This window comes from Zea mays, chromosome 10, assembly GCF_902167145.1.
Source record: "Zea mays cultivar B73 chromosome 10, Zm-B73-REFERENCE-NAM-5.0, whole genome shotgun sequence".
NCBI lineage: Eukaryota > Viridiplantae > Streptophyta > Magnoliopsida > Poales > Poaceae > Zea > Zea mays.
Window position 1 is genome coordinate 86,453,606 of NC_050105.1, and position 26,310 is coordinate 86,479,915.

General features: G+C 42.6%; 3 protein-coding genes and 1 pseudogene across 3 annotated transcripts; 1 reads left to right on the plus strand and 3 right to left on the minus strand.

Annotated features, from left to right (window-relative positions):
* Positions 1 to 15,618, minus strand: part of LOC109942853 (RNA polymerase II-associated protein 3-like) — a 58,626-nt pseudogene extending 43,008 nt beyond the window's left edge.
* On the minus strand, positions 15,237 to 20,061 carry LOC100283254 (uncharacterized). Its single transcript, NM_001156156.2, has 6 exons — positions 19,827 to 20,061; positions 18,569 to 18,818; positions 18,050 to 18,217; positions 17,009 to 17,102; positions 16,168 to 16,323; positions 15,237 to 15,916 (listed from the first exon to the last, which is right to left on the minus strand). Exons 2-6 carry the CDS (start codon positions 18,809 to 18,811, stop codon positions 15,666 to 15,668), a joined length of 912 nt encoding a protein of 303 aa, NP_001149628.2. The 5' UTR covers positions 18,812 to 18,818; positions 19,827 to 20,061; the 3' UTR covers positions 15,237 to 15,665.
* A 505-nt stretch (positions 20,062 to 20,566) lies between these two features.
* On the plus strand, positions 20,567 to 22,238 carry LOC109943006 (uncharacterized). The gene is made up of 2 exons (XM_020545709.2): positions 20,567 to 20,869; positions 20,947 to 22,238. The coding sequence occupies exons 1-2, from the start codon at positions 20,628 to 20,630 to the stop codon at positions 22,010 to 22,012; spliced, it is 1,308 nt and encodes a 435-aa protein (XP_020401298.1). The 5' UTR covers positions 20,567 to 20,627; the 3' UTR covers positions 22,013 to 22,238.
* LOC103641337 (uncharacterized) lies at positions 22,197 to 25,958 on the minus strand. Its single transcript, XM_008664694.3, has 3 exons — positions 25,503 to 25,958; positions 23,061 to 23,778; positions 22,197 to 22,963 (listed from the first exon to the last, which is right to left on the minus strand). The coding sequence occupies exons 1-3, from the start codon at positions 25,883 to 25,885 to the stop codon at positions 22,379 to 22,381; spliced, it is 1,686 nt and encodes a 561-aa protein (XP_008662916.1). The 5' UTR covers positions 25,886 to 25,958; the 3' UTR covers positions 22,197 to 22,378.
* Positions 25,959 to 26,310: the final 352 nt, after the last annotated feature.

A 26,310-nucleotide genomic window follows, 5' to 3' on the forward strand; every position in this document is an offset into this window, starting at 1 on the left:
CCGTCTGCTACTCCATCAATCGGCTATATCTTCACCGAATCCTCAAGAAGACATCATATGAACTCCTCACCGGTAAAAAGCCCAATGTTTCATATTTTAGAGTCTTTGTGAGTTAATGCTTTATTCTTGTTAAAAGATGTAGAAAATCTAAATTTGCTCCTAAAGTTGTAGAAGGCTTTTTACTTGGTTATGACTCAAACACAAGGGCATATAGAGTCTTCAACAAATCCACTGGATTGGTTGAGGTTTCTTGTGACATTATGTTTGATGAGACTAATGGCTCCCAAATGGAGCAAGTTGATCTTGATGAACTAGATGATGAAGAGGCTCCATGCGTCGCGCTAAGGATGTCCATTGGGGATGTGCGTCCTAAGGAATCCGAAGAGCCTCCACAAGCACAAGATCAACCGTCATCTTCCATTCAAGCATCTCCACCTACCCAAGATGAGGATAAGGATCAAGATGATAAAGATGAAGATCAAGAAGATGAGCCACCTCAAGAGGAGGACGATGATCAAGGGGAGATGAAGATAATGAAGACAAGTAAGATGATCAAGAAATTCAGGGTCAAAGACCGCCACACCCAAAAGTCCACCAAGCAATTCAACGAGATCACCCTGTGAACTCCATCCTTGGTGACATTCATAAGGGGGTAACCACTAGATCTCGAGTTGCTCATTTCTATGAACATTACTCTTTTGTTTCCTCTATTGAGCCATACAGGGTAGAGAATGCACTAAGAGATCCGGATTGGGTGCTGACAATGCAAGAGGAACTCAACAACTTCACGAGGAATGAGGTATGACATTTAGTTCCACGTCCTAACCAAAATGTTGTAGGTACCAAATTGGTATTCCACAACAAGCAAGACGAGCATGGTGTGGTGACAAGAAACAAAGCCCGACTTGTGGCCAAAGATTATTCACAAGTCAAAGGTTTGGACTTTGATGAAAATTATGCACCCGTAGCTAGGCTTGAGTCAATTCGTATATTACTTGCCTATGCTACTTACCATGGCTTTAAGCTTTATCAAATGGACGTGAAAAGTGACTTCCTCAATGGACCAACCAAGGAAGAAGTCTATGTTGAGCAACCTCCCGGCTTTGAAGATAGTGAGTATCCTAACCATGTGTATAAACTCTCAAAGGCACTTTATAGGCTCAAGCAAGCCCCAAGAGCATGGTATGAATGCCTGCGAGATTTCCTTATCACTAATGGCTTCAAAGTCGGCAAAGCTGATCCTACTCTCTTTACTAAAATTGTCGCCAAAGATTTGTTTGTATGCCAAATTTTTGTTGATGATATTATATTTGTATCTACTAACAAATCAACTTGTGAAGAGTTTAGTAGGATCATGATACAAAAATTCGAGATGTCTATGATAGGGGAGTTGAAGTATTTCCTTGGATTTCAAATCAAGCAACTCCAAGATGGCACCTTCATCAGTCAAACAAAGTACATTCAAGACATACTTAAGAAGTTTGGGATGAAGGATGGCAAACCCATCAAGACACCTAGGGAACAAATGGGCATCTCGACCTCGACACGGGAGGTAAATCCGTAGATCAAAAGGTATACCGATCGATGATAGGATCTTTACTCTACTTATGTGCATCTCGACCGGATATTATGCTTTCTGTATGCATGTGTGCAAGGTTCCAAGCCGATCCTAAGGAAGTTCACCTTAGGGTCGTAAAGAGAATCATGAGATACTTAGTTTACACTCCTAAGTTTGGACTTTGGTACCCCCAAGGGATCCACTTTTGATTTAATAGGTTATTCCGATGCCGATTGGGCAGGGTGTAAAATTGATAGGAAGAGCACATCAGGGACCTGTCAGTTTTTGGGGAGATCCCTGGTGTCATGGGCTTCAAAGAAACAAAACTCAGTAGCTCTTTCCACCGCTGAAGACGAGTACATTGCCGCAGGTCATTGTTGTGCGCAATTACTTTGGATGAGGCAAACCCTCAGCGACTATGGCTACAAATTGAGCAAAGTCCCTCTCCTATGTGACAATGAGAGTGCAATCCGCATGGTGGATAATCCTATTGAACACAGCCGCACTAAGGACATAGACATTCGGTATCACTTTATGAGAGATCACCAACAAAGGGGGATATCAAAATAGCTTATGTAAACACCAAAAATCAATTAGCCAATATCTTTACCAAGTCATTAGATGAGAAAACCTTTAGCAAACTTAGGAATGAGCTAAATATACTTGATTCTCGGAATTTTGATTGAAACATTGCACACATAGCTCATTTGTATACCTTTGATCATATCTCTTTCATTTGGTGCAAATGCATATTTCTTATCATTCTTGTACCAAGGCTACGACTAATGTATTTTCAAGTATATTTCTATAGTAAGTCGTAGATTGAAAGGGAAATGGAGTCTTCGGCAAAGAACAAGGCTCCACTCCATCTCTGACGGTATCATTTACCCTTTGTCGTTGTTCCTCCACACTCTTAATTTGTATAATCCTTCACTCTTATTTACTTGTACCAATGGGGAGAAAGTATTAAAGGGCTCTCAAAGTCTTGGTTTTTGGCGATTAATGCCAAAGGGGGAGAGAATATTAAGCCCAAAGCAAAAGGACTGCACCACCACCAATTTCAAAAAAATTCGAATATTTGGCAAATTCTCAATTGGTATCTATGATTCACTTGATTTAAGTAAAATTTCAGTTGGTATCTAATTTATTGGTATCTTTTTTTCAAATTGGTATCTATTTCAAAAACCCTCTTGAAAGCTAAGAGCATAATTTCATTCAGGGGGAGTTTTATTTAGTCAAAGGAAAAAGCATTTGAGACAGGAGGAGAAAATTCAAATCTTGAAAATGCTTCTTGCAATCTTATTCATATAACTTGACTATTTGCAAAATATTTTGAAAAGATTTTCCAAAAGGATTTGCAAAAAAAGTGGTGCAAATGTGGTCCAAAATGTTAAATAAAAAGAAAAGCAATCCATTGATATCTAATAAGATTATCAATTGATTTAACTACAAGTAACCTATGCACATTCTAAATGCAAACTAGTTACATTTCTGCACTTATTATTTGCTTTGGTTTGTGTTGGCATCAATCACCAAAAAGGGGGAGATTGAAAGGGAAATAGGGTTAACCTTTTCCTATAAATAATTTTGGTGGTTGAATGTCCAACACAAACAAATGGACTAACTAGTTTTCTCTAGAACTCATGTATTACAGGTGCATAAGGTTCAACACAAACCAATAAAAGATTCAAGTTAGGGACTAAATTGAACCGGAGCAAAGAACTGAGTGTGCTGTGGTCTGGCGCACCGTATTGTCTGGTGTGCTACCGGACATTGTCCGGTGCACCAGAACCGTACAAGGGTCAACCAGCAACTCTCGGGAAAACGCAGGCGCGCTCCACTATAATTCACAGGACTGTCCGGTTTTCCAGCGGAGCAACGGCTAACTCGCGCAACGGTCGACTCTGACAGGAGCTACAGTGAGCAAACAGTGCGCGATAGAAGTCAGAGCAGCGAGTCAGAGGGGCACCGGACTATCCGGTGCACCACCAGACTGTCCGGTGCCACAAGAAGACAAAGGCGCCAACGGTCAACTGCTCTAGAACCCTAACAGTTGGGTGACGTGGCGGCTGAAAATCGCCTAGAGAGGGGGTGAATAGGCAAATCTGAAATTTATAAACTTTAAGCACAACTACAAGCCGGGTTAGCATTAGAAATATAATCGAGTCCGAAAGAGAGGGCGAAAACAAATCAACCAAGGAAATAGAGCGGATGACACGGTGATTTGTTTTACCGAGGTTCGGTTCTTGCAAACCTACTCTCCGTTGAGGTGGTCACAAAGACCGGGTCTCTTTCAACCCTTTCCCTCTCTCAAACGGTCACCTAGACCGAGTGAGCTTTTCTCCTCAATCAAATGGGTCACTTAGACCACACAAGGACTACCACAACTTGGTGTCTCTTGCTTTGATTACAAAGGTGTTGAGAACAAGAATGGGAAGAAGAAAAACGATCCAAGCGACAAGAACTCAAATGAACACAAATATCTCTCTCTCACTAGTCACTAAATGTTTGGAGTGAATGTGGACTTGGAGAGGATTTGATCTCTTGATTTGTGTATTGGAGTGAAGTCTAGAGCTCTTGTATTGAATGCAATGCCTGAAAACTTGGATGCCTTGAAGTGGTGGTGGTTGGGGGTATTTATAGCCCCACCCACCAAAATGGCCGATGGGGAGGCTATCTGTCGATGGGCGCACCGGACAGTCCGGTGCACCAGCCACGTCACCCAACCGTTAGGGTTCGACCGTTGGAGCTCTGACAGATTGAGCCACCGGACAGTCACTGTTCACTGTCTGGTGCGCCTTCTGGCGCTGCTCTGACTCTGCGCGCTGTCTGCGTACTGTTCACTTTTGCAGACAACCGTTGGCGCAGTAGCCGTTGCTCCGCTTGGCACACCGGACAGTCCGGTGAATTATAGCGGAGTGGCTCTCCAAAAAACCCGAAGCTGAGCAGTTCAGAGTTGATCTTCCTGGTGCACCGGACACTGTCCGGTGGCTCACCGGACAGTCCGGTGCGCCAGACCAAGGTAGCCTTCGGTTGGTTTTGCTCCTTTCTTTTTGAACCCTATCTTGGACCTTTTTATTGGTTTGTGTTGAACCTTTGGCACCTGTAGAACTTATAATCTAGAGCAAACTAGTTAGTCCAATTATTTGTGTTGGGCAATTCAACCACCAAAATCATTTAGGAAAAGGTTTGACCCTATTTCCCTTTCAATCTCCCCCTTTTTGGTGATTCATGCCAACACAAACCAAAGCAAATATATAAGTGCAGAATTGAACTAGTTTGCATAAGGTAAGTGCAGAGGTTGCTTGGAATTAAACCAATTTAAACTTTCATAAGATATGCATGGATTGCTTTCTTTGTTTTAACATTTTGGACCACATTTGCACCACTTGTTTTGTTTTTGCAAATTCTTTTGGAAATTCCTTTCAAAGTCTTTTTGCAAAAAAGCCAAAGGTATATGAATAAGATTGAAAGAAGCATTTTCAAGATTTGAAATTTTCTCCCCCTGTTTCAAATGCTTTTCCTTTGACTAAACAAAACTCCCCCTTAATGAAATTTTCCTCTTAGTGTTCAAGAGGGGTTTTACCATTTGAAAGAAGATCAAATATTTTAGATATCAATTTTTTGAAAAACTCCTCCTTTAAAATATAGATACCAATTGAGATAGAATTTCTTAGAGGAATACTAATTTCAAAGATACCAATTGAAAACAACTTTGTTTCGAAAATTTTTGAAATTGGCGTGGTGGTGCAGTCCTTTTGCTTTGGGCTAATACTCTCTCCCCCTTTGGCATTAATCGCCAAAAACGGAGGCTTTAGAGCCCTTTTACTTTCTCCCTAATGGTACAAATGAATATGAGTGAAGATTATACCAAAGTGGAGAGTGATGCGGAGTGACGGCGAAGGGTAAATAATACCGGTAGAGTGGAGTGGAAGCCTTGTCTTCGCCGAGGACTCCATTTCCCTTTCAATCTATGACTTGGCATGAGAATTTACTTGAAAACACATTAGTCATAGCACATGAAAGAGATATGATCAAAGGTACATAAATGAGCTATGTGTGCAAAATATCAATGAAATTCCGAGAATCAAGAATGTTTAGCTCATTCCTCAGTTTGGTAAAGGTTTCTCATCTAGTGGTTTGGTAAAGATATCGGCTAATTGATCTTTGGTGCTAACATAAGCAATCTCGATATCCCCCCTTGTTGGTGATCCCTCAAAAAGTGATACCGAATGGCTATGTGCTTAGTCCGGCTGTGTTCAACAGGATTATCCTCCATGCGGATTGCACTCTCATTATCATATAGAAGAGGGACTTTGCTAAATTTGTAGCCATAGTCCCTGAGGGTTTGCCTCATCCAAAGCAATTGCGCGCAACAATGGCCTACCGCAATATACTCGGCTTCGGCGGTAGAAAGAGCTACTGAATTTTGTTTCTTTGAAGCCCAAGACACCAGGGATCTTCCCAAGAACTGACAAGTCCCTGATGTCTATCAATTTTACACCCTGCCCAATCAGCATCTGAATAACCTATTAAATCAAAAGTGGATCCCTTGGGGTACCAAAGACCAAACTTAGGAGTATGAACTAAATATCTCAAGATTCGTTTCACGGCCCTAAGGTGAACTTCCTTAGGATCAGCTTGGAATCTTGCACACATGCATACGGAAAGCATAATATCCGGTCAAGATGCACATAAATAGAGTAAAGATCCTATCATCAACCGGTATACCTTTTGATCTACGGATTTACCTCCTGTGTCGAGGTCGAGATGCCCATTGGTTCCCATGGGTGTCTTGATGGGCTTGGCATCCTTCATTCCAAACTTGGTAAGTATATTTTGAATGTACTTGGTTTGGCTGATGAAGGTGCCCTCTTGGAGTTGCTTCACTTGAAATCCTAGGAAGTACTTCAACTCCCCCATCATAGACATCTCGAATTTTTGAATCATGATCCTACTAAACTCTTCACAAGTAGATTTGTTAGTAGACCCAAATATGATATCATCAACATAAATTTGGCATACAAATAAATCATTTGCAATAGTTTTAGTAAAGAGTGTAGGATCGGCTTTTTTGACTTTGAAGCCATTAGTGATAAGGAAATCTCTTAGGCATTCATACCATGCTCTTGGGGCTTGCTTGAGCCCATAAAGCGCCTTAGAGAGTTTGTAAAAATGGTTAGGGTACTCACTATCTTCAAAGCCGGGAGGTTGCTCAACATAGACCTCTTCCTTGATTGGTCCATTGAGGAAGGCACTTTTCACGTCCATTTGATAAAGCTTAAAGCCATGGTAAGTAGCATAGGCAAGTAATATACGAATTGACTCAAGCCTAGCTACGGGTGCATAGGTTTCACCAAAATCCAAACCTTCGACTTGTGAATATCCCTTGGCCACAAGCCGGGCTTTGTTCCTTGTCACCACACCATGCTCATCTTGCTTGTTGCAGAATACCCACTTGGTTCCTACAACATTTTGGTTAGAACGTGGAACAAGATGCCATACCTCATTCCTCGTGAAGTTGTTGAGTTCTTCTTGCATAGCCAACACCCAATCCAAATCTCTTAGTGCGTCTTCTACCCTGTATGGCTCAATAGAAGACACAAAAGAGCAATGTTCACAAAAATGAGCGACACGAGATTGAGTGGTTACCCCCTTATGAATATCGCCGAGGATGGTGTTCACGGGGTGATCTCTTTGAATCGCTTGGTGGACTCTTGGGTGTGGCGGTCTTGGACCCTGATCATCTTCCTTGTCTTGATCATTGTCATCTCCCCCTTGATCATTGTCCTTCTTTTGAGGTGGCTCATTTTCTTGATCTTCTTCTTCATCATCTTGAGCCTGTTCTTCATCTTGAGTTGGTGGAGATGCTTGAATGGAAGATGATGGTTGATCTTGTGCTTGTGGAGGCTCTTCGGATTCCTTAGGACACACATCCCCAATGGACATGTTCCTTAGCGTGACGCATGGATCCTATTCATCATCTAGCTCATCAAGATCAACTTGCTCTAGTTGAGGCCATTAGTCTCATCAAACACAATGTCACAAGAAACTTCAACTAGTCCAGTGGACTTGTTAAAGACTCTATATGCCCTTGTGTTTGAATCGTAACCAAGTAAAAAGCCTTCTACAGTCTTAGGAGCAAATTTAGATTTTCTACCTCTTTTAACAAGAATAAAACATTTGCTACCAAAGACTCTAAAATATGAAACATTGGGCTTTTTACCGGTGAGGAGTTCATAGGATGTCTTCTTGAGGATTCGGTGAAGGTAGAGACGGTTGATGGCGTAGCAAGCGGTGTTGATTGCTTCCGCCCAAAATCGGGCCGAGGTCTTGTACTCATCATGCATGGTCTTCGCCATGTCAAGTAGAGTTCTATTCTTCCTCTCCACTACACCATTTTGTTGTGGTGTGTAGGGAGAAGAGAACTCATGCTTGATGCCCTCCTCCTCAAGAAAGCCTTCTATTTGAGAGTTCTTGAACTCCATTCCATTGTCGCTTCTAATCTTTTTGATTCTTAAGCCGAACTCATTTTGAGGCCGTCTCAAGAATCCCTTTAAGGTTTCTTGGGTATGAGATTTATCCTGCAAAAAGAACACTCAAGTGAAGCAAGAATAGTCATCCACAATTACAAGACAATACTTACTCCCGCCGATGCTTATGTAAGTTATCGGGCCGAATAGGTCCATGTGGAGTAGCTCAAGCGGCCTGTCGGTCGTCATGATGTTCTTGTGTGGATGATGGGTACCAACTTGCTTCCTTGCTTGACATGTGCTACAAACCCTATCTTTCTCAAAATGAACATTGGTTAGTCCCAAAATGTGTTCTCACTTTAGAAGCTTGTGAAGATTCTTCATCCCAACATGGGCTAGTCGGCGATGCCAGAGCCAACCCATATTAGTCTTAGCAATTAAGCAAGTATCGAGTTCATCTCTATTAAAATCAACTAAGTATAGCTGACCCTCTAATACTCCCTTAAATGCTACTGAATCATCACTTCTTCTAAAGACAGTAACACCTATATCCGTAAAAAGACAGTTGTAACCCATTTTGCATAATTGAGAAACAGAAAGCAAATTGTAATCTAAAGAATCTACAAGAAAAACATTGGAAATATAATGGTCAGGAGATATAGCAATTTTACCAAGTCCTTTGACCAAACCTTGATTTCCATCCCCGAATGTGATAGCTCTTTGGGGATCTTGGTTTTTCTCATAGGAGGAGAACATTCTTTTCTCCCCTGTCATGTGGTTTGTGCACCCGCTATCAATGATCCAACTTGAGCCCCCGAATGCATAAACCTACAAAACAAATTTAGGCCTTGTTCTTAGGTACCCAAATGGTCTTGGGTCCTTTCACATTAGAAACAAGCACCTTGGGTACCCAAACACAAGTCTTTGAGCCCTTGTGTTTGGCCCCAACATATTTGGCAACTACTTTGCCTGATTTGTTAGTTAAAACATATGAAGCATCAAAAGTCTTAAATGAAACAATAGGCTCATTTGATGCAGTAGGAGATTTCTTTTTAGGCAATTTAACATGGGTTGATTGCCTAGAGCTAGAAGCCTCATTTTTATACATAAAAGCATGAAGTGAAACATTATGAGGTTTCCTAGCATGAATTCTCCTAATTTTGTGCTCAGATAACCAGCAGGATATAAAATGTAACCCTCGTTATCCTGAGCCATGGGAGCCTTGCCCTTAACAAAATTAGACAATCTCTTAGGGGCATTAAGCTTGACATTGTCTCCCTGTTGGAAGCCAATGTCATCCTTAATTTCAGGGCGTCTCCCACTATAAAGCATACTTCTAGCAAATTTAAATTTTTCATTTTCCATTTCATGCTCATTAATTTTGCTAGTTAGTTGTGCTATGTGATCATTTTGTTGTTTAATTAAAGCTAGGTGATCATGAATAGCATCAACATTAATATCTCTACATCTCATGCAAATAGAAACATGATCAACGGTGGATGTAGAGGGTTTGCAAGCATTTAATTCATCAATCTTAGCATGTAACATGGCATTCTCATCTCTAAGATTGGAAATAGAAACATTGCAAATATTTAAATCTTTAGCCTTAGACATTAATTTATCATTCTCAATCTTAAGGCTAGAAAGTGATTCATTCAACTTGTCAATCTTAACAATCAAACTAGCATTATCATTTTTAAGGTTGACAAGAGAATCATCACAAACATTTAATTTTTCCACCTTAGCAATTAATTTGGCATTCTCAATTCTAAGGTTAGAGATAGTGTCATGGAAAATGCTAAGCTCACTAGTTAATTTTTCACATTTTTCTACTTCCTGAGCATAAGCATTTTTACTTTAACATGCTTTTTGTTTTCCTTAATAAGGAAGTCCTCTTGGCTATCCAAAAGTTTGTCCTTCTCATGAATAACACTAATCAATTCATTTAACTTCTCCTTTTGTTGCATGTTAAGGTTGGCAAAAAGTATAAGCAAGTCATCCTCATCATCACTATAGCTAGCCTCATCACTAGATGTTGCATATTTAGTAGAAGCTCTAGATTTTACCTTCTTCTTTTTGCCGTCTTTTGCCATGAGGCACTTGTGGCCGACGTTGGGGAAGAGGAGACCCTTGTTGACGGCGATGTTGGCGGCGTCCTCGTCGAAGGAGGAGTCGGTGGAGCTCTCATCGAAGACCCATTCCCGATACACGTGGGCATCGCCACCCTTCTTCTTGTAGCATTTCTTCTTTTCCTTCCTCTTTTCCTTCTTGTCGTTGCCCCTGTCACTATCACTAGATAATGGACATTTAGCAATAAAATGACCAGGCTTACCACACTTGTAGCACACTTTCTTGGAGCGGGGCTTGTAATCCTTCCCCCTCCTTTGCTTGAGGATTTGGCAGAAGCTCTTGATGATGAGCGTCATCTCCTCGTTGTCGAGCTTGGAGGTGTCGATGGGGAGCCTACTTGACGTAGACTCTTCTTTCTTCTCCTCCTTCGCTTTGAATGCGACGGGTTGCACCTCGGGTGTGGAGGTGGCGCCTCGCTCGATGATTTTTTTGGAGCCTTTGATCATCAATTCAAAGCTCACAAACTTTCCTATAACTTCCTCGGGAGACATTAGCTTGTATCTAGGATCACCACGAATTAATTGTACTTGAGTAGGATTAAGAAAAACAAGTGATCTTAGAATAACCTTGACCATTTCATGGTCATCCCATTTTGTGCTCCCAAGGTTGCGCACTTGTTTCACCAAGGTCTTGAGCCGGTTGTACATGGCTTGTGGCTCCTCCCCTTGGTTGAGCATGAATCGACCGAGCTCCCCCTCGATCGTTTCCCGCTTGGTGATCTTGGTCACCTCATCTCCTTCGTGCGCGGTCTTTAGTACGTCCCAAATCTCTTTGGCACTTTTCAACCCTTGCACCTTATTATACTCCTCTCGACTTAGATAGGCGAGGAGTATAGTAGTGGCTTGGGAGTTGAAGTGCCGGATTTGGGCTACCTTGTCCGAGTCATAGCCTTCATCCCCCACGGATGGTTCCTGCGCTCCAAACTCAACAATGTCCCAAATGCTAGCGTGGAGTGAGGTTAGATGGTGCCTCATTTTATCACTCCACATACAATAATCTTCACCGTCAAAACCGGTGGTTTGCCTAGTGGGACGGAAAGTAAAGGAGTGCGTTTGGAAATGCGAGGATAGCGTAAGGGGATCTTACTAAACTTCTTGCGCTCATGGCGCTTAGAAGTGATGGACAGCGTGTCGGAGCCGGAGGTGGAAGGCGACGAAGAATCGGTCTCGTAGTAGACCACTTTCTTCATTTTCTTCTTCTTGTCGCCACTCCGGTGTGACTTGACGCGGGGAGGTGATTCCTCCCTCTTCTTGTTGCCGGACTCCTTTGATGGAGCCTTCTCGTGGCTTGTGACGGGCTTCTCATCGGTTACCATCTCCCTCTTGGTGTGATCTCCTGACATCACATCAAACGGTTAGGTTCTAATGAAGTACCGGGCTCTGATACCAATTGAAAGTCGCCTAATGGGGGGTGAATAGGCAAATCTAAAATTTATAAACTTTAAGCACAACTACAAACTGGGCTAGCGTTAGAAATATAATCGAGTCTGAAAGAGAGGGCGAAAACAAATCAACCAAGGAAATAGAGCGGATGACACTGTGATTTGTTTTACCGAGGTTTGGTTCTTGCAAACCTACTCTCCGTTGAGGTGGTCACAAAGACCGGGTCTCTTTCAACCCTTTCCCTCTCTCAAACGGTCACCTAGACCGAGTGAGCTTTTCTCCTCAATCAAATGGGTCACTTAGACCACATAAGGACCACCACAACTTGGTGTATCTTGCTTTGATTACAAAGGTGTTGAGAACAAGAATGGGAAGAAGAAAAACGATCCAAGCGACAAGAACTCAAATGAACACAAATATCTCTCTCTCACTAGTCACTAAATGTTTGGAGTGAATGTGGACTTGGAGAGGATTTGATCTCTTGATTTGTGTCTTGGAGTGAAGTCTAGAGCTCTTGTATTGAATGCAATGGCTGAAAACTTGGATGCCTTGAAGTGGTGGTGGTTAGGGGTATTTATAGCCCCAACCACCAAAATGGCCGTTGGGGAGGCTGTCTGTCGATGGGCGCACCAGACAGTCCGGTGCGCCAGCCACGTCACCCAACCGTTAGGGTTCGACCGTTGGAGCTCTGACAGATTGAGCCACCGGACAGTCCGGTGGTGCACCGGACAGTCACTGTTCACTGTACGGTGCGCCTTCTGGCGCTGCTCTGACTCTGCGCGCGTTGTCCTTGTACTGTTCACTGTTCACTTTTGCAAACGACCGTTGGTGCAGTAGCTGTTGCTCCGCTTGGCACACCGGACAGTCTGGTGCAACACCGGACAGTCCGGTGAATTATAGCGGAGTGGCTCTCCAAAAACCCGAAGCTGAGCAGTTCAGAGTTGATCTCTCTGGTGCACCGGACAGTCCGGTGTGCCAAACCAGGGCAACCTTCGGTTGGTTTTGCTACTTTCTTTTTGAACCCTATCTTGGACCTTTTTATTGGTTTGTGTTGAATCTTTGACACCTGTAGAATTTATAATCTAGAGCAAACTAGTTAAGTTCAATTATTTGTGTTGGGCAATTCAACCACCAAAACCATTTAAAAAAAGGTTTAACCCTATTTCCCTTTCAGTGGCGCACCGGACAGCGCATAGTGCCTGTCCGGTGGCGCACCGGACTGTCCGATGCGCCCATCGTCAGCAGCCTCCCAACGGCTACCTTGGTGGTTGGGGGCTATAAATACCCCCAACCACCACAACTTCAAGTATCCAAGATTTCTGAACATCACATTCAATACAAGAGCTCTAGCATTCACTCTTAGACACAATTCAAAAGATTAAAGCCTCTCCAAGTACCAAATTCATCTCAAACACTTAATGACTTGTGAGAGAGAGATTTTGTGTTCTTTTGAGCTCTTGTTTCTTAGATTGTCTTTCTTCTTTTCCCACTCTTATTCTCAAGTGCTTTGTAAGCGAGGCAAGAGACACCAAGTGTGTGGTGGTCCTTACGAGGTCTTAGTGACTCGTGAGATTAAGGAAGAAGGCTCACTCGGTCTAAGCGACTGTTTGAGAGAGGGAAATGGTTAAAATAGACCCGGTCTTTGTGACCTCCTCAACGGGGATTAGGTTCTTTAGAACTGAACCTTGGTAAAATAAATCATCATATTCATCTGCTTTATCTCTTGGTTGATTTATTTTCAATAGCTTTACCAAAGCATTTTTTGCGACGGCCTACAAGGTTGCAACAAAATGGCCTGGGTATTCCAACCTGCTCCATTTCCGATGTAGCATCAGGCATTGGTTCGTCGTTTAAGTAGCTTGAGTACTTCATGTTGTACAGATCATGGAAACTTTTAGCGGAATTTCCTGAAGTCCCAGTAGATCTCGCCTTATATTCCTGCAGGGGTATTTTTTCGCTTTTAAGCTAGAGGTCCAAAATTAGGAATGCCAGGCTACCATATCCCAGCTCAACAAAAAACGGAGTGGTCAAGGCAAGTTGGAATTTTAGACACACCTCATCCCTGACAATCACAATTTGAAAGGGCTGTCCATTCGGTTTTATTGGTTTGTTTAATTGTTTTGGTGCGATTTGTTAGAGCAACTCCAATAGTTATGTAAATTTTAGCTCTCTAAATCACAGATTTAATAAGTTGCTAAATAACTTTGGGAGTAAAAAAATGTGAGTTCTCTAATAGTTCTCTAAATATAGGTTACAGTTTTGTTTTGTATCTATCCACATAAAAAAATAAAGTCACAAATGTTATCAATTACTTTCATTATCTACATAATGCAGTAAACATTTTTGTTTAGGGAGTTGCTAAATAGTTGCCAAATGTAGAGAGGAAATAAGGTTAGGTGAGAAGTTATTAAATTTAGAAAGTTCATTTAAAGAACTGTTGGAGATGAGTTTTTGTGTTAACTACTTAAATTGTTGATTTAGGAAGTCCATTAGAGAACTACTGGACTTGCTCTTAGGTGCTAGAAGAATTCGGTGTTCATAAAACAGAAACCAAACTTTCTGCTTGGAAAATGAAAACTGTTAATTTTGGTCATCCCGAGCCACAAGGGCAAGGGTCGCCACTCACCCCGGCCGTTGGGGGAGAAGATGGCTCTGCCTCTGCTAGTCTTGTTGCTTGTGCCTGTTGCATAAAAAATGATTTCAATTTATCTGAAGTCAAACTTCTTAAATGTTTTGACCACCAATAGCTAAAAGGGGTGTACAACCCTTCCAAATAGAAGGGACAATAAATACAGTTAACCGTCGTATAGAGAATGGTGTTGAGACGGACTATTTTTTTTTCCAGTTAATCCTTTAGGCCATGTTCGTTTGATCCCAAAATCATAGGGATTGAGGGGGATTGGAAAGGATTGGAGAAGATTTTGACTTGTAGGGGCCTGTTTGGTTTGTGGCTAAATGTGCCACACTTTGCCTAAGGTTAGTCGTTCGAATTGAATAACTAACCTTAGGCAGAAAAGTTAGGCAAAGTGTGGCAACTGAGGTAGTGAACCAAACAGGCACAAAACGAACATGGCCTTAGGAATCTTGACCCTATATTAATGTAAATGTCCTAAAATATAGTAGCAACTAGAAAACGACAATAGGTTATTTTCAAATTTAGCAAGGATATGCTATATTTTTGTAATTTGCATAAAAATGAAAAAAAAACGTTGACTCTGCTGCTACTACTAAGACCGTCATGTAAAATGTATTGCCATCAAATATAACCATTTCTACTTGAAATGGTGCACTAAAAATGTTAGCCAAAGTATGGTTTTGTAGACCATCGTGATTCCCAGTGGATTTACAGTTAGGATCTTACGAAGTAAGCTACTATGTTCGTTCTTTTTTATTTATCGCTGTTTAGTTTAAAAATAAACTAGTGGGCAGACAAATATTACTACGAAGATTGAAGAATTGATACCTTTTCCTGTTTGTTAAATCGAACCGAAATGGAAAAATTAAGAAAACATGGATTGCGTCCTGCCAGTGTATGTATGGGAATTACAGCGGACCAATTTATATATTAGCTAAACAAAACTGAAGTATTTTGTCACCACAAATTTCATAACCTCAATCTGACTGAAACAATAGCGCCATGACTGAAGCTCGACCTAACTAGCATAGCTGCATCGGTATTGCCGCCTGCCTCCTGATGATGAACTATGATGTGTGTATATTTCAAACTTCATTTTAAAAACAAGTTAAACGGTGTCATCTACACTGTCACGTCCCCTATTTTACACGATCTGCCGAAGACAGCCTAAAAAGCATATACACATAAACTGAAGCTGGCAAATTGGCAAAGCACAACACAGGAAATAACGCCCGGACACAACACACCATTGCCTGCATCACAGTAACATGAACACACAAGACAGGATCTATGACAACATGGACGACGACGACGAACTAGCAAGACTCTTATTTATCACACCTGCCTCCTAATTCGCCAAGGTGAAAGATCTAGGGAGGACGACACGTTCCTTTCCCACGACATCTCTTTGCTTACAGTTTCCTCAAACAATAGCTCCATGGGTGGTGGAGGTCAGAGGAGAAAACAGAATCGACATCAATCGTCGGTCAACCATCTTTGCTCGATGACTCGTATATCACATCCATGTAGGTCTGCACTGTGGGCAAGTCTAGGCCAGGGAACCTGTGATGGGCTTCAGGGCGGAACTCGATCTTGATGAATGGCCATTTCATGACCTGCGCAGCACTGCACTCCTCGTGGCCATCACCGATTGCACAGAAGCGGACGTTTGGACCGTCGAAGCGCTCCTTGATCCATTTGAAGCACTGCAGCTTACCCACTTCCCATGAGCTGTAGACTGCAAAACACAAGCAAACTGTTATGCCAGCTTCGTGTGCTAGTTTACAACTAACCACATGGACTTTATGTATGGTGTGACGCAAATAATGCAACTAGCAGATAGATTAGTAATGTTATTTGCCATAATGCCATGGACAACATTTCGTCAAACAGAGAAAGCCAACATCACTAATCTGATTCGTGGCTTGCGAAGCGCCATATACAACAGGAAGTAAGTGCTTCAAGGAAAAACTGGAGGAATTAGCATACCGTTCTCAGATGAGACCACATCATCCAGGTGATACAGCAAACATTTGGCAAGGCTTGGAATCAGTGACCCTGATGTAACTATGCAGTTGATGCTTGAAGAGTTGGCTGAAGGTGCTGATGCTGATTTGCCCAATGCTTCTTCCAGTAACTTATGAGCTGCAGAACAAGATAATAATGTTCAAGAATCTAACAATAAAAGGATAAGACTTAAATTAAGTGCAGATACTAGTCCAACTGTCCAAGCCAACCACAAGCCAAGCTAAATCTACAGTTCAGTGTTTAGACCACCCTTTTCATTGGTGGGGAAAAGGCTATTGGGCTAACAAGAGTGTCAGCAGAGACTCGACGATATCAGTAGGGGAGAAAGCTGTGACCAAGGTAACAGGTGCAAGGATTAAACTATTATGAAGTAATAGATATACTGAATTGGTGGTCAAACGTCAATTCAACTCTTAACACAATGAACCCTCCATAGCAATCCAAGTACTTCATTCATAGAGACTAATGGCAAAAAAACGATAGACAAATTCTTCAGTTCGCTAATGGAAGCAACAATCTCCAGGACGCCGGACACATATTGTAAAACAGATGAGGGCTGTATTCATACTAAATTATTATGTCATACCTTGGGACCCTGTAAGGTTGTCCTCTTTTGTAAGCTCTTATAGCTTAGATAATAGCTTATATTTGGTTTCATCAACAAAAGTTAAAGACCTAATACTTTTCTACAATAACTCACATTAGAAAAATCAGAAGCACAACATTTTGGAGATGAAACATGCCTATTGTCAATATCAAAACTAAATAAAAATATAAAAAAAACTAGTTCAAACGAGAATACCTGAAGACAGCCAGCCATCAGTATATTTGTCAGTCAAACTGTACTGATCATTGCAGACTTTGACCATGTGTCCGTCCAGAACCTTTTCCAAACCCTGGAAGCACAAAAATAACCCCATTTAGCAATCACGGACATCCCATTGATATAAAAGTATTGTCACAAAAGCAATGGAATGACATAAGAATAATACAAAAAGCAACAGAAAGGTTCTCATCTGATGATAATGTTGCTCCAAAAATATTTTCAGTACTGAATTTTTCAGATCCGATTACTTACCATTACAAAACTATTTTCTTCTAATAAAACCAAAACTTCCTCACACGAAGGCCTCAGCAATGCATGCTGCACCAGTGAATTTTGTGGAAGGGGGCCTTCGTATGTTTAAGAGATCAAGCTAGAAAGTTCAGCTGCTCCTAATACTGTAATCTACAAGATGGCTGACTTTTGACATATTTCCCAGCTTCCATCTTGATATAAGATTATACTCAAAACCCAATTGGCAGTGTAGCAACTCATAAGTATACAGACAAGTGGATGCATATTACACAGAAAACACTCTCCTTACCGTAGGCACACATCTAATCAAATAGGATGTACATTTCATTCTCAAGAAATGACATGAGAGTTACAGTAGTTCACTACAACAGTGATCTGAGCACCGCATCCTGCTATAAATTTACAAGGTTCGTTCTTGAATACATTCATAGAGTTCCTGTTGCAAGGTTGTAATCTAACTTTCCATAAAAAAATGGCAGACCTAGTGCCGAAGGCTCCCACATAAGTGAGGTCTATGAAAGCGATAAACCGAGGCAAGCCTTCCCCCCACAAATGCGGAGAGGCTGCTTTAAACCCGTGACCTGGTGACTCAACACCACTATACCAGGCCTGCCCTTCTGTCATGTAACTTTCCATATCAAGTAGAAATGCAATAACATGAACACCACAAGGAAAAAAATTAGATACCAAGCTGAATCAGCTTATGAAGGAAACTCTTTAAAGAAAATATTGCAAGATAAGGTAATTCTTGTGACAAATTGATACCTTTGCATATTTCTCTCCAATAGCACGATGCCTGTAAGCAAGCTTCTTTTTGTTCGCATCATCATATGGTGAACTAAAACAGTCAGCCTCAAAATCATATGAGGTCAAGTCTCTCCCATCGTCATATTCATTCAAGGCATTGAGATAGGGTTCATTGTAGTTCTCAATCTGCATTAGTGCGAGAACGACCAGATCAGTTGAAAAAAAAGAGAGATGGGCACAGAAAAGAGAAACAGCATGTCCCAAAAAAACAAGCAGCTAAATGACTTATACAGAACAGTGAAAGAAACAATAGGCAGTGAATGAGCAGGCAAGCTAGATGAATGATGTGAAGTACAATGTCATGGAAAATTTCATCTACAGGAAACCGAAAGTAGCTTCCAAAGGGATAATACTAAGAAATTTGTGTACAATAATGATATGTATGTAGTTCTGGAAAATATAAATGGTGTACCATTTGTCCATGATCTAGTAGGTAGTTAGCATCTATGGCAGTATTGAGTTTAGGTGCTAACTGACCTCCTCATAAAAGAAGTGCTCATCACAGAGTTCAAGAATGAGGTTCTCCCATCGCTTTCCTATTTCAGTACTTTTCTCATGATCCTTGAGGCCATCAAAAGCCCCAGCATATGAGCCATCCAGAAGTGACTTGAGCAAAATGAGTGTCTCATCCATGTCCCATATGTACACATTCACAGGCTGCTCTGTCACGGCGTCGGTTGAAGCTTGGCCGGTAGCCAAAGCAGGAACAGCCTCGTCCATTTCGCTCCTGTTAAAAGACGATCCGAAATTACAGGCAATTGGCTTGTTATTTTTAATGGAATGAAATAAATATTCACACTTTCTGACATAGTACCTAAACTCACGTGATCTCAATTTGGCATATCATGAAAACGTGCCCCTGACAGTTACAAAATTACTATCTGTGCACAACATTTATTGCCAGAACATGATATGTGGTGCCATATCTGATAATGGAACTCCAAAAGAAAAGTGATACACAAACCAACCAAAATCAGGAAGGACCCTTTCTTTATCTAGCATTCTAGCGCAAGGATAATTCGTTCTTAGACGTAGGACAAGACCCGCTGAATACGACAGCATGATAAAATGGGCTTCCCTGACAGATACTAACTGATCCAGTCTACTGAGTCCTTCCACCCAATTGGCAGCGACCGTGTGCTCCTGAAAGCTACAGAACCTACTATTTGTGCATGGCATATTATTGCAAGAAGCCGAGAACATGGTATGAGGCGTCTTATCTGATACTGAACTCCAGAACAGAAAATGGTACACGAGCCTGACAAAAATGAGGAGGGGGCGCTTTAACTGTCTAGACATAAGGATGGTTCATTCGCCGGCCTAATCCAACAGCATGATAGACTGGTTTTGTCGACAGTTACTACTGATCTGGTGTACCAAATGCCCCCATCCAATAGGCCGGAGATCGCATGTGGACTGCCCACTTCCCTCCATGCCCCCAATTGTACATTCTACTCCACATGTGACCAGAGAAATATCTGCAGCTGGTTGTGACGCTACAGATGCCATAACTGCGAGGTAGGCTGTTTGACACCAGGGGTTGGAACATGTACACCCGATTTATTTATTTATTTATTTTTTTGGTGCGGAAGAACCTTTAGTTAGTAGGCATAATACATGTATATACTTTGTAATCGGATGAGATCCAAATACAAATAACCAGATACTAGCTTACATTAGGGTTTGAGCGCTCAGTTTCGCATATCAGGAAGAGAAAGGAAGGGGGTGGGCACACCTGATGGGTGCTCGTCGCCGGTGAAGTGCCCGAGGAAGACCTGGGCACCTAGCGCAGAGCGGCGGTAGAGCTCGCCCAGTCGTCGCCGTCAGCAATGAAGGCGGAGGGAGGAGAAAGGGAGGGAGAGCTGGCCCAGTCCTCGCGGTGATGCCGGCGTTGATGAGACACAGCGAAGTGAGGGGGGAGGTGCGAATTCGGGGGAGAAATCCAGTCGGGCGATGGGGAGGATGAAGATGGACTAGACAGCAGCAGGCAGCAGCTGCTGCTGCTGCTGAGACTGTCTTCAGCGGTTCCCCCTAAATTTGTCCCACTATATCTCACTCACGTGCCACGTCAGCAATCTCTCTCCCCCTATATATCCACGCTCTACAGCGGTTCCCCCTATAACAATCCTCTATACCCCACCACACCAATATTATATATTTTCCTCATCAACTAACTCAACTACCATGAAATCTTTAAATTGTTATTATTTATTATTTGCTTAGTACACGGGCGAATTTTGGTCGACATGTAATTAGTGAACTTAATAATTACTATTCATACGTTAGTATAAATACGGTACGATTTTATGTTTTTAAGAAATACAAATTTTCATTCTTCTAGTACACGACACGACTGGCTTGCACGACACGACTGGCTTGTACCGGAAGCCACGACCGTCTGGCTTCCTTCACACACCTAGGGCACCTATAAATAAGGTACCCTGGGCACATGCTCCATTCATCTACACACTCACCTCTTCTATATCATCCGCCATTCCTTAACAAGTCCGTAGTACGACTCGTAGTTTAGGTCGTCATGGAGTCACTGAAAAGCCTTGTGTTCTCCTCGTCATCCGACGATTCCGACGATGAGATCGATACCTTCTTGCTAGCCCAACATGTTGAGCACCTTGTAGTAGGAGACACGAGCACGCGGCGTAGGCGCTCCTCATTGCCTCGCCGAGTTATCCATAGGAACCACGCTGCTGGAGAAAATCTCATCAAACATCACTACTTCGGACCTAATCCTGTGTATCCATCACATGTCTTTCGCCGAAGGTACATTTCGTAAGTTATGATTTTACTTTCATTTCTACGTTTGTTTTGTTAATTTTTTGCTTTATTATCGTGTACAGGTTTCGGATGCATCGTCCTTTGTTCCTACGTATCCTTCGTGCCGTTCAGCGAGAAGACGAATACTTCACTATTCGTTGTGATGCAACCGGTTTAGCAGGGCTTGGTCCATTGCAAAAGGTTTGTGCTGCATTGCGTATCCTTGCGTATGGGTTACCAACCGATGCGGTAGATGAGTACATACAGATTGGACAGACTACCGCTAGGGACTGCCTTATCCGTTTTTGTCGCGCAATCATCTCTTGCTTTAGCGAACGATACCTTCGTATCCCTAACCACGACGACATTGCTCGCATACTACGTGTAAACGCCGACAGGGGGTTTCCGGGTATGCTAGGCTCTATCGATTGTATGCATTGGGAATGGCGCAACTGTCCTACTGCATGGCGCGGACAGTTTTGTGGGCGCAATTCGAGACCAACAATGATACTAGAGGCAGTCGCTGGGTACGATTTGTGGATTTGGCATGCCTTCTTTGGAATGCCTGGTACCAACAATGATCTGAACGTGCTTCATCGGTCACCTGTGTTTGATCCGTTACGTAATGGGACGATGCCACCAGTGCACTTCACTATTAATGGGACCACTTACAATTTCGGATACTACTTAGCAGATGGCATATATCCAAATTGGCCTACCTTTGTAAAAGCTAAATGCCACGCATTTGAGGAAAAAAAGGTTCACTTTACAACCAAGCAAGAGAGTTGTCGAAAAGACATTGAGCGAGCATTTGGAGTTTTGCAGGCAAGGTGGGCTGTTCTACGTGGACCCGCTTATGGTTGGGATCGTAATCACCTTGCAGACATGATGACTGCTTGCATTATTATGCACAACATGATTGTCGAGGACGAAGGAGATGGTGCAGCAAATGTGGACTTCATTGGCCCCTCTGGGCCACCAGAGCCGTGTAACAATACTCCTGAGGTCCGCAACGAGTGGCTTCACAATCATATCCGCTCAGAGTTACCAAACGATCCCGACCAGGACATCACATGTCAGGCAACTTACTTGTCTTTACAGCACAACCTCATAGAACACCTGTGGGCTCGTCGAGGCTCCATGGGTTGATGCCTTGTTTCCAAAGGATGTGCTACACCAATGTTGTTCACTTTCAATTATGAAGTCAACGTTGTGTACCAGGACTAGATGTCGTAGGTGGTATGTATGAACCTGGTAGAGAAGTGATAGTTCCTTCTAAGTGTAATGCCTCTGGTACAAATAAGTTGCATAAGTTTCCAAACTAGAAGTCATGTATCAGAATCCTTATTATGAATATCAATTATGTGAAAATAAACAATGTTCAAAAAACAAGCTGATGAACTCAAACAACTAAGGAATTGTTCAACCACTCTAAAATAGACATGTCCAAACTCATAGGAGCACGGTAAGCCGATACAAAGGTGACAAACACCTTATGAAACACAGTACTAGTCGTCACACAGGATTGTTGATGAAATATTCGATTAAAGCTTTTCTCCTTGCGATGTAAACAGCTCGCAATTCATCAGGTAACGCATCCATGTCCATAGCATAAAGTTTGTTGAGCTCTTCGTCTTTTTTATTCCAATCTTCCATCATCAATTTTTTTTCCTGTACTAGTATTTCCTTGGATTGAACCTCCAACTTCTTCAGTTCAACTTCCTTCATGAACTCAATGTTCTGCTGCTTTAGGTCTGATTTTTCTGCACTTTGCTTGAACCTTGCTACTTGCATGTCATGGATTTTTGAAAGATAGTCAGTAGACTGAGATGAACTGGACATTGACTTCTTCCTTGAAGCTTTCGCGGAGTCACGTCCTAATGGTCTCTTCCCTCTTGAACCACCTTCATCATATTCAACTTCATTAACAGAGCCTGTCGGTGTAAGACTACGGCCAGGCTCCGTCCCCGCAGTGCCTCTCCAGGGGCTTCCATGAACCATGGCATCCCATTTCGGTTCGTTTTTAAGTCGCGTCCAGCAATGCATGAAATGAAATGGCTTTTTCTGTGACGTTGCATAAAGAGTTGCAGCTTTTGATGTCTACACAAGATGTACATGCAGACATCAGTGAACGTAGAACAGTACGATTACAGAAACCTTCTCATACAAAATTTACTCAAAATGAATATCAGTGTACCTTGTCGTTATCTGTGAGGCCACTCTGGTTTTCCCTTAAGACTCTAGCATAGAATCCAGCAAATTTTCCTGTTTCTGCTCTTATTTTGTCCCACCTGCTGCTCAGAGCCCTATTCAACCTTAAAGGAAACTCACCTCTAAGTTCATTGTACCTTTTCTCAATTCTAGCCCACAAACCCTCCTTCCTCTGCCCTGTGCTAATAACTGGGTCACTACTAATCTCTAGCCAAGTTTTGCAAAGCAACAGGTCTTCATCAGGTTTGAAGTTCTGTTCCTTTGTCCTCCTATAAGTCCCAGGTGTATCAGAAGGTTTGGTAGGGCTGTTCACTTCCTGGACACTGTGTTCTGCTTCGGATTCCAAATTTATAGGGTCAGTCTGGATTGGAACATGGGTCGAAACCTGTGGACATGGAATGGGTGGTACAAACGTTGGTTGACCGAAGGATGTTTGTGTTGTAGGACCCCCTGGATTGGTCATACCAAAATATGGGTTCCATGGAGTACGAAAGGTATATGGAGATGGGTCATTCTGTCCCTGGGACCAGTTAGGATTGGTCATATGGGATGTAGGATTAGTAAACATATTAGGCTGTGTTGGGTCAAAACCTTGGGCCTGCCACATTTGAGGATCCCACAAGGGTGGGGGGAACATTTGGTTACCTGAATTGGGGCAGGCAGCAGGTGGTCGAAAAGGTGTGTTTGAGTTGTTCTCAGCCATTCTGGAATGAAATACATAAATACATTAAGTTGGACAACAGATAACAAACTTGGAGTACAAAATAGAAAATGAGCATAAGGATGCACACATTCGCATAAATTCATATAAAAGGGAGTACCATACGACATAAGGTTCTTACAAAAGGAACATTAGCTTGAAGCAGAACTACATCGGTTACGCATGCATCAAAGACAGAACACAGAAGTTCATAATTTATTTGGATGCATTTCTAGCACTACGACAAAGGTCGAGTTACCACAATTACAGGTTCCAAATGCTATACCTAGTGGACCTGTCAGAGTCGTAGGAGTCATTGTCACTGGCCTCATACAATTCTGGTGAGGAAGGGGGGGTGAAAGTAATTTGTCTAGGCACTGGCTGCACAGGCTCCGCAAGGTTAATTTGTTCCTCCATCCTCTCCTTTTCTGGGTCAGACCTTGCTTTGCTCTCTAATGCGTCCTGCTCCAGCAGGTCTACCTCCTTTCGAATTGCAAGTAGAGCATTCAGTAGGTAATGCTCGTCACCCAAATGACGGAATGCCTCTTCTAGAAAGCTTCTAATATTGAAAGCACCAGATTCCACAGAGGATGCAAGATTGACGACCAAGTGTTGCAACACTTTGGCATCATGGGTGCTCATCTTGATTCGTATCCTCAAACAGGACCTCCTTGGCTAGACAAGGTGCATACATGAAAAAATTAGGTTGCTGTCTTGTTCCTAAGTGGTCAAATTAAATTGTTAATGCCAGTTACGAAACACCAGTGGGTAGCAATAGAAAAAACTAATATTTCAATGTACTGAACTAATCTGCTGATGGCTGTTAGCAAACTAATGTTGCTTGAAATGTTATGCACTGGTAAAGTATTTGTACACATGTATCGTAGCTATGGGACGTATGTGGGTTGCATCTAATAACCTAAACTTGCACAAAAAACATGAAAGCACAGACAGAACTCATGGAGACAGACTTATGCAATTGATAAAAAACTATGTACTATAGCGAAAAAGAATTTAGAACCTTAATTAGTTGAAGAGGACGTCAAACAATCAAATAATTTAATCAAGCTGCATAATAAGTAAAGGTTTCGTTAGTTGCATACAATGGTTGGTCATGTAATGAAAGACAAATAGAAATGAAAGGGTCACTGAGTCCAATTCGTAGACACACGAACTACGTCGAATTGAAAGTACTCGATATGGAACGAACAAGGTGTTCTGTTTGGGTCTTTAAACGCTAACGCTACCGAGTTCGTCGAATACCAACATAAACATGCAATTCTGTCCCACCAAAATTCATCAAACAACATACAATCGACAACTATCTTAAAGGAATTGAAATTGCACAAATGGGTGGGTACAAAGTCTTAAGTAAACCATGACGACGAAAACAATAATGACACTATAGTCTAAATATTGTTTCCTATGATGCGTAGTATAAATTTGTTAGTTAATTAGCACGGATCATTTACCAATACGTGATTCAGGTAAGGTTGCGATCTATGTGTACATAAACAATATGAAACTTGGTTGATGTGCATAAACAAAAGGCGAATCGGATGTCGGCCTTAACCACAACCCTAACTAGTTAAAGTAGGCGATGAACACATCAATCGTAGCGCACAAAGAAGTACAGTACATGTAAACCCTAATGGTAATCCAAGGTACGGTTTTAATGGAACTCGGATGAATCCGAGGTGTAGACCTTGGAGATCGGACGGAGCGTACCTTGGACCGTGAAGCTCGAACGACGCAGATCGGCTGAGCGTAGATCTATCGGAGAATGGATGACCTCCCTTCGACCTCGACCCCGCAGCTGACGTCCCGGCGGAAAGAGACGAGCGGCGCCGCCGTCTTCGCACGGATCGGCCGGGTCGCCGGTCCGGGAAGGATGAAGGCGGATTCGCGTGGACGAACCCGAGTTCTTGTCGCCGGCCGAACGCAGACAAACGATTCGGGGGCGACGGCGGATCGACGCGTACCTTGTCCGGCGGCGGTTGGTTCGCCCGCGGATCGCCTCGACCTCCTTCGTCGGAGTCTTCCGAGCGCGCGCGCTTGTGTGCCAAGGAAGCCGAAGGGGGGACGGTCTCCGCCGTAGCGTTCCCATCCATTTAGCGGGAGAGAGAAGAAATCGGGAGGGGAGAGGAGGAGGAAGAGGAAGGCGGTGTAGGGGATAGAGGGCCACTGTAGCCCCTATCCTTGCTACAGTAATAGGGGAGGGGGACGCAAGCGTCCCCCGTTGAACACAGTCTGACGGGAAAGGCAGTTCGTTGCGTTGGAAGCAACCCGTCTTTTTGGTTTTGGTTTTTGGGAAAAATCCAAAATTCGCCTCGTGAATTCACCACCCTTTTTTCGATCCGCTTTGCCCGTACCGTACCGGAATATACAAGAGAGCTCTCTCTAGCTGGCGATGGTGACTAGCAGGCCACGTCATCCAGCGTCCATCCAATCCAATGGTTCCAATTTCGTTTCGCTTTTGTAAACTGTTTGATAAGGGCGTACTAGTCGATTGTTCGTGCATTGCGATGGCTTATAA

Coding starts and splice junctions, on each gene's coding strand:
- LOC100283254 (NM_001156156.2), bottom strand. CDS start 18,811: ATGGACGAGGCTGTTCCTGCTTTGGCTACCGGCCAAGCTTCAACCGAC. Junction 16,324..17,008: donor TGATGGCTGGCTGTCTTCAG/GTATTCTCGTTT, acceptor CTTGTTCTGCAG/CTCATAAGTTACTGGAAGAA. Junction 15,917..16,167: donor TGTGGTCTCATCTGAGAACG/GTATGCTAATTC, acceptor TGTGTTTTGCAG/TCTACAGCTCATGGGAAGTG.
- LOC109943006 (XM_020545709.2), top strand. CDS start 20,628: ATGGAGTCACTGAAAAGCCTTGTGTTCTCCTCGTCATCCGACGATTCC. Junction 20,870..20,946: donor TCACATGTCTTTCGCCGAAG/GTACATTTCGTA, acceptor TATCGTGTACAG/GTTTCGGATGCATCGTCCTT.
- LOC103641337 (XM_008664694.3), bottom strand. CDS start 25,885: ATGGATGGGAACGCTACGGCGGAGACCGTCCCCCCTTCGGCTTCCTTG. Junction 23,779..25,502: donor TTCGAGCTTCACGGTCCAAG/GTACGCTCCGTC, acceptor ATTTCATTCCAG/AATGGCTGAGAACAACTCAA. Junction 22,964..23,060: donor GCCTCACAGATAACGACAAG/GTACACTGATAT, acceptor CATCTTGTGTAG/ACATCAAAAGCTGCAACTCT.